The sequence below is a fragment of the Callorhinchus milii genome, unplaced genomic scaffold (genome assembly GCF_018977255.1).
Source record: "Callorhinchus milii isolate IMCB2004 unplaced genomic scaffold, IMCB_Cmil_1.0 Scaffold6, whole genome shotgun sequence".
In the NCBI taxonomy this organism is placed as follows: domain Eukaryota; kingdom Metazoa; phylum Chordata; class Chondrichthyes; order Chimaeriformes; family Callorhinchidae; genus Callorhinchus; species Callorhinchus milii.
The window spans coordinates 2,078,490-2,093,398 of NW_024704747.1; the positions used below are offsets into that span (position 1 = coordinate 2,078,490).

General features: G+C 50.2%; 1 protein-coding gene across 1 annotated transcript in view; it reads right to left on the reverse strand.

Annotated features, from left to right (window-relative positions):
- LOC103172414 (contactin-associated protein-like 5) overlaps positions 1-5,447 on the reverse strand; it is a 94,635-nt gene extending 89,188 nt beyond the window's left edge. The window contains 1 exon segment of the mRNA XM_042336195.1: positions 5,301-5,447. Within this exon segment, the coding sequence (XP_042192129.1) occupies positions 5,301-5,385 (85 nt within the window). The 5' untranslated portion in view covers positions 5,386-5,447.
- Positions 5,448-14,909: the final 9,462 nt, after the last annotated feature.

A 14,909-nucleotide genomic window follows, 5' to 3' on the forward strand; every position in this document is an offset into this window, starting at 1 on the left:
CAACACGCGGGAGACCCATCCACCAGGCTTAAGAGCAGTGCAAGTGTTCACTGATAGTACTCTATAAAGCGACGCGTAAGTCTCTCCAAAACAATTGGCCTTTCTCCCCTCTCCCGTTCCCCTCTCCCACACCCCTCTATAGCCCTCTCCCACACCCCTCTATTCCCCTCTCCCACACCCCTCTATTCCCCTCTCCCACACCCCTCTATTCCCCTCTCCCACACCCCTCTATTCCCCTCTCACACCCCACTATTCCCATCACCCACACCGCTCTATTCCCCTCTCTGACACCCCTCTAATTCCCTCTCCCACACCCCTCTATTCCCCTCTCCCACACCCCTCTATTCCCCTCTCCCACACCCCTCTAATCCCCTCTCCCACACCCCTCTAATCCCCTCTCCCACACCCCTCTAATCCCCTCTCCCACACCCCTCTATTCCCCTCTCCCGCACCCCTCTAATCCCCTCTCCCACACCCCTCTATTCCCCTCTCCCACACCCCTCCAATCCCCTCTCCCACACCCCTCTAATCCCCTCTCCCACACCCCTCTAATCCCCTCTCCCACACCCCTCTATCCCTCTATTGCTTTTTGCTTCGAGTGTGAATCGAGAGGGGACGTGCATTCGAGAGTTCAACAGAAATTCGGATGATAGCGGTAGAACGGGGCATGGGGAAGAGGGGAGGGCATAAGAATTAAAATGGCAAGGATTATTATTATTGAGATTAAAAGATCTACCAACATCTAATAAACCAGCGGAACAGGCTCAACGGATTTATTGTCCTCTGGTCCTCAAATTCAAATTAGTTCTAATAATATAATATATCCTTGCATTTGATCCTAACACCTTATCTTGTGATCGAGCCGTCTCGAAGAGCTTCACTGCGATACACTGCAAAGTGTAGTGACTGTGTATCTTGCGGGCAGCCAACTGCGCTCCCCCTCCCCAAGCGGTCGTGGATGGAGAGGAGGGGAAATGGCAATGGGAACGAGAAATGGGAAAATTCAAACCAAACTGATTCGACAATGGCAAAGCCCTCCCTCACTCCTTTCAAGGTTTGTCTCAAGGTCTCTTCGACCGCACTTTCGGTCGTCTTTTCCCCCCCCCACTCCACGGCTGTCCGCAACGGGCTGCCATGTTTCGCCCACGGTGTATCCTGCGAAGCGCTTTGAGACGTCTCGAGGTGGTAGTAAGGCGCTGTCCGTAATTATTCCCCGCAATCCCTTCTCGTCTCTCTCTCTCTCTCTCTCTCTCTCTCTCTCTCTCGCCTCTTTCGGACCGTTTTCGTTCTCAAATCGTGAGCGCGCACAGAATCGGGGGGCGGGGAAGGAGTTGGGGTGGGGGCGGTCGGGTGGGGGGGGGCTGTGGGGGATGGGGGGAAATCAAGTCGAGAAGGTGGTCCTGCTTTGGGTACGTCCGCAAGTCCGATTTCCGAATTAAAGACGCGTTCCGCGACCGATTCGATTTCATCTGGGGACGTACGGCTCATCTCCCCGCTCCCCTCCCCGACCCCCCCCCCCACCACCCCCCCACCCCGGGACTCCTTCCGGCTATGCCGAGCGCTTTGAGACATCTTCCTTTCCTGCGAAAGGTGTCCCGTCAATTTAAACCGGGGTCGCCTTGGGCGCTCGAGGAAGGAATTAGGGATTGCACGGGCCTCTCCCGGAGGCGACCCAGACGGACGGCCGGTCTCTCGTAACCCGTTCCTTGCGCTAATTAACCCGTCGCTTGCGTTACCCAAACCGCCACGGTCAACCCCCTTAACTTTCCAGCCCCCCCAGCCCCAAATCTGGCTCTGCCCGATTAACAACCCGCACCAGCATCCCAGAGCTCTCGATAGTGGCGGAGTCTGATCCCGAGCCGGGTGGGTGGGGGGGGGTGGTCTTGAGGCACGATCTGAAGATGGGGAAGAAAGGGCGGTGGGGAGGGGGGGATTTAAAGGTGAGCGTTCCAGAGTTTGGGGGTTAAATTAAAGGTACCATAACATACCCCCCCACCGCCCCACTCCCCAATCCATTTATAAACTACAGAATTACGTTCTCATTTTACCAGCAAATTGGGACTTTTTTTTTCTCTCGCGTAAGAGAACTGTAACTGAAAACCCCCCCACCCCCCCGCTAGCCCGCCCCCTTCCCCCGCCCACCAATAAAAAAAATCACTTGTGTCTAAATTTTAACGTGAATCTCGGGGGGGGGGGGGGGGTTTATATTCCTAGAACTTCGCTGGACAAGTCGCTTTGTCCGTCGAGTTGTACACACCTTCATATAGACACTACAGTTTATATTATATAGTATATATATCTATAAGTACATATACACACAGTTATATATATATATACATACAGTATATATTATATAGTGTATATATCTATATATACATATACACACAGGCACACACTGCACAGACAGAACAGTCGTTATAACTTTAACCGACCCCACGTCAACGCACGGCACAAAGCAGCCGATGTTAATCACGGAGCCATCCGAAATTCTGCCCCCAAACAGTCTCTCCGCTTGTCCTATCTCCCCCGCCTCTGCTTATCCTACCCCTCTCCCCTTCCCGCGCCGACCCCCGCCTCCCCCACCCCCCCACCCCCACCCCCACTTTAAACCGTGGACAACTCGCACGCAATAGTTCATCAATCACTTTGCTCTCCGCAAATTCACAGCGGAGTCTTGTTTCAATTGACAAACTGTAACGCTGTTAACTGCTTCGCTTTCAAACACACACAAACGACACAGACACACGCACGGACACGCACACAGCGGGTTCACATTTATCAGTTATATTTGCACGAGAAATGAGGGGTGGTGAGGTGGGGGGGAGTGGGGGACGGTGGTTGGACTTGTAATAATAATAATATGATAATAATAATCCTCGCATTTGATTCAGCGCCTCATCACGTCTTCGAGACGTCTCAAAGCGCTTCGCGGGATACGCTGCAAAGTCTCGTTTGTAAATCTGGTGCCGACGCTCTTTTAATTTCACTTAAAATTGGGAGGGGCGGTGGGGGGGGGATGGAAAAAAGACGTGTAAAATTGCGCGGATTTCTTACACGTCTGTTTGTAAACAGACGGTGTGTGGGCGCGTGGGGGGGGGGGGGACACACATTAAACTGCAATAATTGTAACTCACCCCCCCCACTCCCAAATGACCCCCCCCCCCCCCGCCGCACCCCGCTTTGAAACAGGCTCTCTGGGTGCAACGAGAATGATATAACACCCTCCCACACCCCCCCCACACCCCCCCCACACCCCCACCACCCCCACAAACACACACTCCCCAGAGCGCTTTTAAGTAAACCGCAGGACATTTAACCCCTTACGCCACCTGCTATTAAGTGAGTGATGAACAAACACAGACAAACACACATTCACACTCGGAGACAGATACTGTACTGACACACACACACACACACACACACACACGCGCGCACACACGTACACGCATGGAAACTGACACTGACAGATACACACACACACACACACACACAGACACTCTAACACACACAGACACACAATAAAATACACACATACACGTACACGCATGGAAACTGACACTGACAGATACACACACACACAATAAAACATACACACACATACACTCTAACACACACAGACACACAATATCCACACACAGACACACACACAAAGAAACTGACACTGACAGATACACACACACACATACACTCTAACACACACAGACAGACAAATGCTGACACACACGCACACACAGGCACTCAACACACACACATAGACACGACAGATACTAACACACACTAACACACAGACAAACAGGTATCTAAACAGACACACACACGCAGACAGACAATAACACACTAACACACACAGACACACACATAGACACACACACACAGACACAGACACACACTAGCACACAGACACAGACACACTCACACTCAGACACACACTCTAACGCGCACGCACAGACACAGACACACACACACAGACACACACTAGCACACAGACACAGACACACTCACACTCAGACACAGACACACACTAGTACACAGACACAGACACACTCACACTCAGACACAGACACACACTAGCACACAGACACAGACACACACTCTAACGCGCGCACACACAGACACACAGACACAGTCCCAGACACACAGACAGACACACACAGACACACACACAGAGGGAAGCTTGTCACATTAACAGCTCACACCGAACCGCTCTGTATTTGCACGATCGCAAAGAGCAAAAGTTGGCATCTGTGAGGGGAGACAAGAGCAGGAGTCGCTCTGTGAGATGTTAGACTTGGGGGGGTGTGGGGGGGGGGGGGGGAAACACACATATATATATATATACAGAGAGAGAGAGAGAGAGAGAGAGACATTTGATACCAAGGCAGTGACACCTTGGGCAGAGTTGGGGGAGAGAGACAGATAGAGGGGAGAGAAAGAATGGGAGGGTTGAGAGATGGGGAGGGGAGGGATGGAGAGATAGATGGATGGACCGACAATGGGAGGTTTGCAAATTATTCTCCTTTAAACACCCCCCCACCCACCACACACACCCCCACCCCACTGAAATGGATCCACATGTGGAACAAATATATATACCATTGGATCTGAAAGAGACAATGATCAATAAGGATGTTGCAGGAGCTGTTTTTTGGGGGGGTTGGGGGGTTGGGGGGGAGCAGAGGATGGTTAGGGAAGAGATGAGGAGGGATAGGGAAAGGGGGAGGGAGAGAGGGAGGGGTAGCAAGGGGCAAAGAGAGGGGGGGAGGAGAGGGAGGGGGGTAGTAAGGGGAGTGATAAGGGGGAGAGAGATGGGAGAGGGAGGGAGGGAAGGAGAGTGGGGGGAAGGGGGAGAGAGGGAGAGAAGGGGCAAGGGAGAGGGGGGAGGAAAGAGAGGGGGGAGAGAGATAGGAAAGGGGGGGAGAGAGAGAGAGGAGAGTGGGGGAGAGGGAGAGTGAGGGAGAGGGGTGGGAAAGAGAAGGGGAGAGAGATAAGAGGGGGAGAGAGAGAGAGAGAGAGAGGAGAGTGGGGGAGAGGGGTGGGAAAGAGAGGGGGAGAGAGATAGGAGGGGGAGAGAGAGAGGGAGGGAGAGGAGAGTGGGGGAGAGGGGTGGGAAAGAGAGGGGGAGAGAGGGAGAGAGGAAAGGGGGAAAGGAGAGGGAGAAGGATAGGAAAGAGAGGAGAGAGAGAGAGGGAGGTGGGTGGGATGGGGGGAGGATGGGAAGGGGAGAGGGATGGGAGTGAATGATTTTGGGGGGGAGGAGGGAGTGGGGGGGCAATAAATAACCACAAAAAAACTGTACTTACGGGAATAAGCAGTGACCAGACACATCCACAGAGTGATGGAGAGAGGGAGAGAGGGAGAGGGAGAGATGCTGCTCACTGGGTCCATGTCTCAGGCAACACTGAGAGATAGACAGATAGAGGAAAAAGGAGAGAGAGAGAGAGAGAGAGACTGGGATCAGACTGTTCTCATCTCCACTGCTTCTCTCCCTCTCTCTCTCTCTCCTTTTTCCCTTTCTCTCTCTCTCTCTCTCTCTCTCTCTCCTCCTCCTCCTCTCTCTTTCTCTCTATTGCCCCCTCCTTTCTTCCCTCCCTCTCCCTCTCCCTCTCTCTCCTTTTTCCTTTTTTCTCTCTCTCTCCTCTCTTTCTCTCTATTGCCCCCTCCTTCCTTCCCTCCCTCTCTCTATCTCTCTCTCTCTCTTCCTCTCCTCCTTTCCCAGACTGTCTCATTCAAACCATCTCAGATACCTCTCCGCAGATGCCCTTTTTTTTTGGACCAATCCAAACCCACTGTTAATCAGCATCAGCACCAATGCCTTAGAAACCCAATACAAGTTGGGGGTCGAGTTGAGGGGGGGGGGGGGAAAGGGGGTTGATTTCTACAATTTTAGGGACTATTCCCCTTCATTGTGGAGTAGCACAGTGGTTAGAGCACTCGCTTTGCAAGCGAGAGACCCGGGTTCAATCCCCCGGCAGGTCAGGGCGAAACCTCGGGCAAGTTTCCTGACTCCGCACAGAGCCCTAATAATAATAATAATCCCTCCAGAAACCCCAAACAATAATAAATTGGTCATTTTCAATCCACGACTGTTTGTGGGGCATCGCTGTGCGCCATCGGCCGCCGCGTTCCGCGCCCACAAATACACAGTCAGTTCACTTTACAGTGTGTTCCGTGAAGCGCTTCGGGACGTCCTCCCGACGCTATATCAAACGCAAGGATTATTATTATTGTTATTATTGTTGTTATTATTATTATTATTATTATCTCAAACCAGCCAGGCTCACAATTCACAGCCAAACTTGCAAAGGAACACAAGTTTACCAATACAGGGCATTTTAGAGACTCGAGCTAGTTATTTTTTATTATTATTATTCACACACACTAATCTTTTTCCACATGGTGGTGGTGGGGGGGGGGGGGTTCGGGGAAAATCTATTGCACATGATATCTGTGTGTGTGTGGGGGGGGGTGGGGCGTGGGGGGGGGGGGGGTGGGGGGGGGGAGGGGGTGGGGGGGTGAACACGTTTTTTTAATGAAATAAAAGTTCCACCTGAGGTTACTATTTGGATTCATCAATAATGTGGTCCATTCGAAGTTTAGCCCATGGTGATGAAAAGTTGTCTGGTTGTCAGTCTCCCTCCCTCCCTCCCTCCCTCCCTCACTCACTCACTCTCTCTTTCTGCCTCTGTCTCTATCCCCCTCTCCCCCACTCACCTCTTTACCGAACAAGGCTTTGCCCACAAAATACACAATCAATTCACTTTGCAGTCTATTCTGTTGTTGTTATTATTATTATTATTATTATTATTATTATTAAGGTTATCATTTCTTTTCAGTGCATTTGAGATGACAGGGTGGGCCAGTTAAAATTATTGTGCTGGAAATAATAATAATAATAATAATAATAATAATAATAATAATAATAATAATAATAATAATCCTTGCATTTGATACAGCGCCTCATCACGTCGTCGAGACGTCTCAAAGCGCTTTGCAGAATTTGCTATAAATTGGATTGACTGTGTATTTTGTGGTCAATTTTTATTTTAAAGGATTATTGCCTCCGGAAAGCGATCTATCAACTGACTAACAACCCTGGGTTCCTGCTCGCTTTTAGGTAAACAGAGGCGTGTGTGTGGCGTAAGGAAACTTGCCTCAGGTTTCGCCCTGTCCTGACCCGCTCGGGAATCGAACCCGGGTCCTCTCGCTTGCCAGGCGACAAAACACAGTCACTCCACTGTACAGCAAATCCCGGGAAGCACTTTGAGACGTCTCAGCGACGTGATACGGCGCTATACCAGATGCAAGGATTATTATTGTAACCCCCCCCCCGCCCGATAAGACTGCTCGTTCACCTGACGGCTGTTTGCGGGGACGCTGCCGCGCGCGAATTATCTGTCACTACACAGTCACTACACTTTACAGTAAAAATCTTGTGAAGAGCTTTGTACCAGGCCACGAGGCGGTGTAAATCAAATGCGAGGACTATTGTTATTCTTAATTATTATTATACCTGTGTGTTTTTTTTAAAAAAAGAACAAAGATGATATATAATCATCAGCTAAACCGTAGGAAACAAAAGGGTCCAATTAATGCACAGGGACATCGATTGCAATTTGCCTCGATAGGGCGCCTTTCACGCAGGGCAGGATATCTCAGAGAGTTTGACCAAGGGTTTGAAATTAGAAATAACATTCGAGAAAATATTAAGACGAGAGAATATTAATTCATTTGCAACTACAGGAGGAGCAAAGCCGCCCTCGGTGTTATCGCTGCCGTTTGCTTCAGTGGTTAGAAAAATAAAAGCCCTTTAGTAGGCAAAGCCCTCAACAATATTTTTGCTCAGAGCTGGTACCACACACATCACTGATGAAGCAAGTTACATACATACATACACACACACACACACACATACATACATACACACATACATACACACATACAGTCAAGTGGATCTCTGTACTGGTTCAGTGCGAGGCATCACTTTGACTTTAACCCCCAAAAAACAGCTTCAAAAGGTTAACCCCACAGAATAATACTAATAATAATCATAATAATAATCCTTGCATTTGATATAGCGCTTTTCGCGTCTTCTCGACGCCCCAAAGCGCTTCACCGAATACACTGTAAAGTGAAGTGACTGTATATTTGTGGGCGAACGCAGACGTTTACCGATAAATAGCTGCACAATCCTGATTTTCATCGCTGTCAGCTTGATGTGTCCTGTCAATTTTGCCCCTTGTCTGATTTATACTGCACTAACAGAAGAAGGTGATGGTGATGGTGGTGGGGGGGGGTGTGGGTGTGGGGGGTGATTGGAAATAAGGATAGAGAGAGAAGACAGAGAGACAGACAGACAGAGAGAGAAGGAGAAGGCAGAGCATTTGGGATGAGTGAGACTGAGCTATGAAACTCACAGGTACCAATCTTTGGTTCTTTTAACTATTTGCATCCACAGGATTTTTATTCCAATAATTTTTTTTATTTCCCCCCCCCCCCCCCCCCCACCCTCCAAGCTCAACTCATTCCCTCTCAAGCAAGTATTAAAACAAGACAGAGATCAAAGGGAGGTGGGGGGGTTGGGGGGGAATTAAAACTATTTAATTTATATATACAGAGAGGGGGAATGAATTAAAAGGACTGTAACACTTAATCACAACTTCTAGTTTTATTTGGGAGGTGGGGGGTGGAAAATATTTATCAACACAGAGAGAAAGAGAGAGGGGGCTATGGGGAGGAGAGAAAGGAAAGGGAATCACAAAAGGACTTTAAAACTAAATTACAACTTTTAATCTAATGTGGATGTGTGTGTGTGTGTGGGTGGGTGGGGGTGGGGGGTAGAGGGGGAATAAAAAAAGGATTAATCAAAACAAAGAGACAGACAGACAGAGAGAGAGAGAGAAAAGAGGGGGGAAGAAAGGAGAGGGGATAAGAAAAAAGACTTTTAAAATTTAATCACAATTTAGTTTTTTTCCCCCCAATAATGTGTGTGTGTTTGGGGTTGGGGTGGTGGGTGTTGCTGATGAACCTTTCATGTTAGTGGGGTGGGGGGGGGAAAAAATTTCCCTTCACTTACCAAGTTATGTAAAAGGGGATTAACCCTCTCTCATCGACTCAGGGTAGAGAGAGAGCAGATTATGAGATGGGAGGGTGGGTGGGTGGGGGGAGTGGGGGGGGGATTGCAAGTGGGATAAGAGGGTGCAGGGTGCATGAAAGAAAGATCCCCCCCCCCCACACAGCCCCTTCCCCACACCTCCCAGATGCTCTCTTTGAGGGTTAATTGATAATAATTAATAATAATTCACAGTAATAAACCGCGCGCAATTGGCTGCCTCGTTCCGCCCAGAAACTACAGTCACTCCACTTTACGGCATATTCCGCTTCGAGACGTCTCGACGACGTGATCAGGCGCTGTGTCAAATGCAAGGGTCGCCACAACAACAACAACAACAACAACAACTTGCATTTAAATAGGGCCCTTTACACGGGGTACAGTCCCGGAGAGCTTCACAGTGACGGAGTCTGATTATTATTATTATTATTATTATTATTATTATTATTACTATTCGCCCCTCACTCAAACCAGCACTCTCCTGGTTAACCTGCTCAAACCGAAGCTTGATTCAGCTTGAAATCCCTTTGCGATTCTTTCCCTCTAAACCACGCGCGGAGAGAGAGAGAGAGAGAGTGAGAGAGCAGTGGCGACGGGGAGGGAGTGGGGTGGGGGGGGAGGCGGTGGTGGTGGGGGGGGGAGATTTTATAGGAGATGTAACGAAGTGGACAAATGCTGTGGGTGGAGAAAGGATAAATCCAGTGCTGTTTATATTCCTCTCAGCTGCTTTTGGAGCTTAAAGCCAATCAGCGCCACATCAAAACCTCAAGGCTTTCTCCTTCGATAGAGGACGCTGTATTCCTATTCATCAGCCCCCTCCTCCCTCACCCCCCCCCCAACCCCCCCCTCCGCCACCCCCCAGCCACCCCCTCCCCCACACACGACAACTCACCGTGAGTGTGAAAGGGTTGGGGTGGGGATCACTCTGCCATAAGATGTGGGCGACAGGAATACTTGTTCTGATTTAACGATAATAATACTAGTCCTCGCGATTTGATAGAGCTGTTGGGACGTCTCAAAGCGCTTCGCAGGGCACACTGTCAAGTGGAATTGAACATAAAATTCAACCGACGGATGTCCGAGTTAATCATCCGATGCAATAAGGCACTGACAAGCTGTTGCCTGAAATGCGTTCAGTTATTTTTTTTTGTCTTTAGCCGTTCGTTCATTCATTTATTCCCTCAATAGTTCGTCGCTTTGCATCTCATACCGCGCTTTATCAGCCCGTCCGAGCTATTCCGCGTGGATTTTCCTGCGAGCGTAGTGACTGGTCGTTTTGTTTCCGCTGCAGTGATTAGTAATAATAATAATAATAATAATGATAATGATGACTTGCATTTGATACAGCGCCTTGTCACGTCGTTGAGACGTCTCAAAGCGCTTCACAGAACGTACTGGTCGGAGAGCGAGTCGATTGGCGGATGGCTTTCCGAGGGGTTAATAATCCCCCCCCCCCCCCCCCCCCAAAATTGGTCACTCAATCTACGCTGTGGGATATTTTGTAGGTTTTTTCCTCTCGGTATCCTGGCCAACAATCCACAGCTGTTTGTGGGGACGCTGCTGTGCGCAATGGGCTGCCCGTGAAATACGCAGTCAACCGGCTTTACGGTGTATCGCTGCGAAGGGCTTTGAGCCCTCTCGACGACGCGATGAGATGCTGTGTCGAATGCGAGGCTATTATTATCCGCCGTTATCATTACTACCCCGATCGCACGGTGACTGCGGGCTGGCAACCGTCCTGTTTGCTTTCTTCTGCTTTATTTACACTGCAGTGACCTTGCTTTTCGGCGTAAGTCAGCGAGGCTCTTGCGAGTCTCCAAAATAAATCACCAGCACGAGGCCATAAAGATCTAATTCTGTTATGAACCCTCGTTCCCCGAGACCTGGTTATGTATCAATTGAAAACTGATATACGCGAGCGGCAATCAGGGTTGTGCCGGGGGTGAACGGCTCGGTCTTTAACAGAGCTCGCCTGTTGCTGGGACCGTGCAATTTGCTCCTCGCACATCACATTTACCTCTACGTAAAGCTCTGCCGTGTCGCAAACTGCCGGGCGCCCCGTCGGTAACCCTCGAACAGCGCCGTGGAGTCTTGGAGGTCCACGGGTTCGACAGCTCATCCGAAGGACGGCACCTCCGGCAAGGCAACGCACGACTCCCACGCCGCGCCCCGGAGCTGCACTGGGACGTGGACTTAGGCCGTGTGGTTCCGAGTCCCGATGTGGGGTTTGGACCCAAGAACTTTTGACTCAGAGGCGTTACCGACTGAGCCAGGCTGGCATCGACTCAGCACTGATTTCTCCTCACCTCCCCCCACCCCCCCACCCCATGAGCATAGTCCTCTTCGAGAGAGCGAGGACGCGGGTTCGATTCCCGGGCGGGGAGAAACCTTAGGCAAGTTTCGTCACTCCACACACACACACACACATACCTCTGTTGACCCAGCGGTAAGTAGTTGTGTTAGTCGACTGGCGGGTGGCTTTGCGGGGGTAATAATCCCCCCCTCCCCCCAAAAAAATTTGGTCGCTCAATCCACGACTGTTCGCGGGGACACTGCTGTGCGCAATTGGCTCCCGCAGAATACACAGTCACTACACTTTACAATACATTCCGTGCGAAGCGATTTGAGACGTCTCAGTGACGTGATGAGATGCCAGATCGAACGCAAGGGGTGTTATTAATTAAAATCCCCCGTCCCCCCCCCCCCCCCCCAAAAAAAAATGTTGCCTGCTGGAAAGTTCTTCTCGTGCTGTAATTCTATGCGGTTGATTTAATCAACTGGATCTTTGGAAGTTTAAAGCAAATGAGATCAAACTGTGCCTATTTTTTTGATGTTTTTGGATGTGCGCTCAGCAGACACTCTTTCAATTAATTCTTCTGCCCTCCCGTCGGGTTTGGTTGGCACACGCAGGATATTTTAATATTAATTTGGTTAATACGTGGATTAATTGGAAGGCACGGGGCGTCAGAATAAATAAGGCCGGTGAACGAGCCGAGGCTGGCTCCCATCGAGCTTTCTTTTTTGGGGTCAGCCGGGGGTGTCCGACACACCCATCACCGTTGCGGTGTCCTGTAGCTCAGTGGTTAGAGCACTCGCCTCGCAAGCGAGAGACCTGGGCTCGATTCCCGGCAGGTCAGGGCGAAACCTTGGGTACGTTTCCTTTCTCCACACGCCTGATAAGAATCCCTCGAGAAAAAAAAAATCGCTCGCTTCAATCCACGGCCGCTTGTGGGACGCTGCTGTGCGCAATTTGCTTGTCGTGTTTCGCCCACAAATATACAGTCCCTACACTTTACAGTCTATTCTGTGAAGCGCTTTGAGACGTCTCGACGACACGATGAGGCTCTATATCAAATGCAAGGATTATTATTATTATTATTATTATTAAGAGTCTCCAAACCCAACTGAGAATTCCATGCATCCCCCCTACACATGGAAATCCCAGAGACAGATTGTTGGAATGGGACGCTTACCTAATTCCGGAGAGTATTAGGCGCGGGTCGGCAAGAGCCGAGGCTTGGTGGTGGTGGGGGGGGTGGGGGGGAGCCCAGAGACCAGTTGGGGGTAATCGCTGGAGTCTAACCAACTCAAACCACATAGCTTGCCCATTGAGATCACTGTCCGCCAAGCTTTCCTGCTGCTTGTCCAGCGAGGACCACCCTATCCGTGAGGGCTTTAGAGCCAGTTCAGCTCCAAGGAGACCCCACTCATCTTCCCCTCAAAGTACGGCTGCATAATACTCCAACTACTGAAAGCACTAACCCTTTGCATTTGAGAGTCAGCGTAATTCCGTGTATTTAACGGTGCGTTGCATTCATTTGCACAGGGAAAGAAAGAGAGGTGATGGTGTGCGATTGGGGTTGGGGTGGGCTGTTGGGGGGGGGAGAGGAAGGTGGTGGGGGGCAGAGGAGGGAGTGGTGGGGTGGGGGGTTGGGGAGGTGGAAGAAGAAGAGAGGGGGTCGGGTTAGAGGAAGAACATTAGCCTTCGGTTCCGATGCCTTCACGAGAGCAGAAAGCCGACGAAAGCTGAACGGCCCTGTGCTCAGAGGTTAAGTGCAGACTACTAACAGCTTCGGTTGCTCATGTTCCTGTGACTTTTGGAGTGGTTCGCGTTTGACTAATGTGTGCAGACGGCAGGACAAAATGCTGCGGAGGAACCTATGACCCGCCCAGGCAGTCGGCAACAGCTTTGTTTTCGAGAGGAGGAGAAAGGCAGTTTTGCCCTTTGCGGCAGTGAATCGAACCCGGGTCCTCGCGCTCGCGAGGCGAGAGCACTAACCGCTGAGCAGCTGGACTCAAACTCGATTGTAATAATATTAATCATAATAATAATAATCCGCGCATTCGACACAGCGCCTGATCACATCTCCGGCGTCGTCTCCAAGCGCTTCACAGGATACACCGTAAAGCGTAGCGACTGTGTATTTTGTGGGCGAAACACGGCAGCCAATTGCGCGCGGTGGAGGCCCCCGAAAAACGGTGGTGGGTTGAGCGACCAACTTCCTATTTCTTTTGTTTGTTTTCAAAAAAAAAGAAATCGGAAGGGGGATGATTATCCCCTTGGAAAGGCGATCCATCAATTGACCAACAACTGCGCCCAGTGTCCCACCAACAGTCGTGGGTTGAAATGAGACCAAATTACTATTCTTTATTATTCTCATTCTTGATATTCTGTAAATGTGTTTGAGTACAATTCAAACGCCCGGAGAGTGAGAACGAGAGAGAGAGAGAGAGAGAGAGAGAGAGATGATAACAGCGAACAAGGATTTATCTTGCAGTTAAAGAAAGCTTACTCATACCCACAGTGAACCTTGGAGTAGCAGCTCGTTCAGACTGAGTAAATGAATACGCATACTTTAGGCTTGATTTGTACAGGCAGAACATTCGTCATGATGATACCACAACATCTCGTGTCAAGGGGTTTGGAGCAATGCTTCGCCTTGTGTTCACACAAATCTCTTGACAAGGACAGGCAGACACCCTGAATGCTAAGCCAGGATTGTCTAAATAATAATAATAATAATAATAATACGTGCATTTTTTTTTCCTGTTAACCCCTGCCAGCCAAAGCCCTTGATGGGTAGGGTGGTCCTAGCCGGACAAGCAGTGGGGGGGGAAGTTTGTCAGACCAGACAGCGCAATCCATGGCCAAGTTGTGTGGCTTTCGCTGGTTAGACTCCAGCAGTTTAACCCCAACGCACACTCTAACCTCCCCCTCTAAGCCGTGGCTCTTGCCAACCTGCGCCTAATATTTTCCGGAATTAGGTAAGCAGGGGGGAGAGAGAGGGAGAGAGAGAGAGAGAGAGAGAGAGAGATAGAGCGCAACCCATTCCAACAGTCTATCTATCGCTGGGATTTCCATGTGGAGGGGGGAGGCCTGGAATTCTCAGCTTGGTTTGGAGACTCTTAAGCACAAGGCGATGGGTTTCCGCCTGTGTCAGACACCCCGGCTGACCAGAATAAAAAAAAGACTCACCCTCGGTGCCGGACCGAGATCGCCTGCGCAAACCCCCGCTCACAACTTTGCGTCCTCAGACAAATTCTCCAACTCCCTGCTCCGCTTTCTCCTGAATTCCGACGTCCAGAATATTCAGCTGATGCAAAATTGCGCACGGCACTGTCCCACAAAACAGTCGTGGAATTGAGTGCCTAAATTTATTTGGTGGGGGTGGGGGTGGGGGCAGGGAGTTATTGCTCCCGGAAAGCAATCCCCGCCGATCGACTTAACAGGCGGGTTCCTACTCACCGCTGGTAAACGGAGGCGTGGGTGCGGAGTAAGGAAACTTGCCTAAGGTTTCTC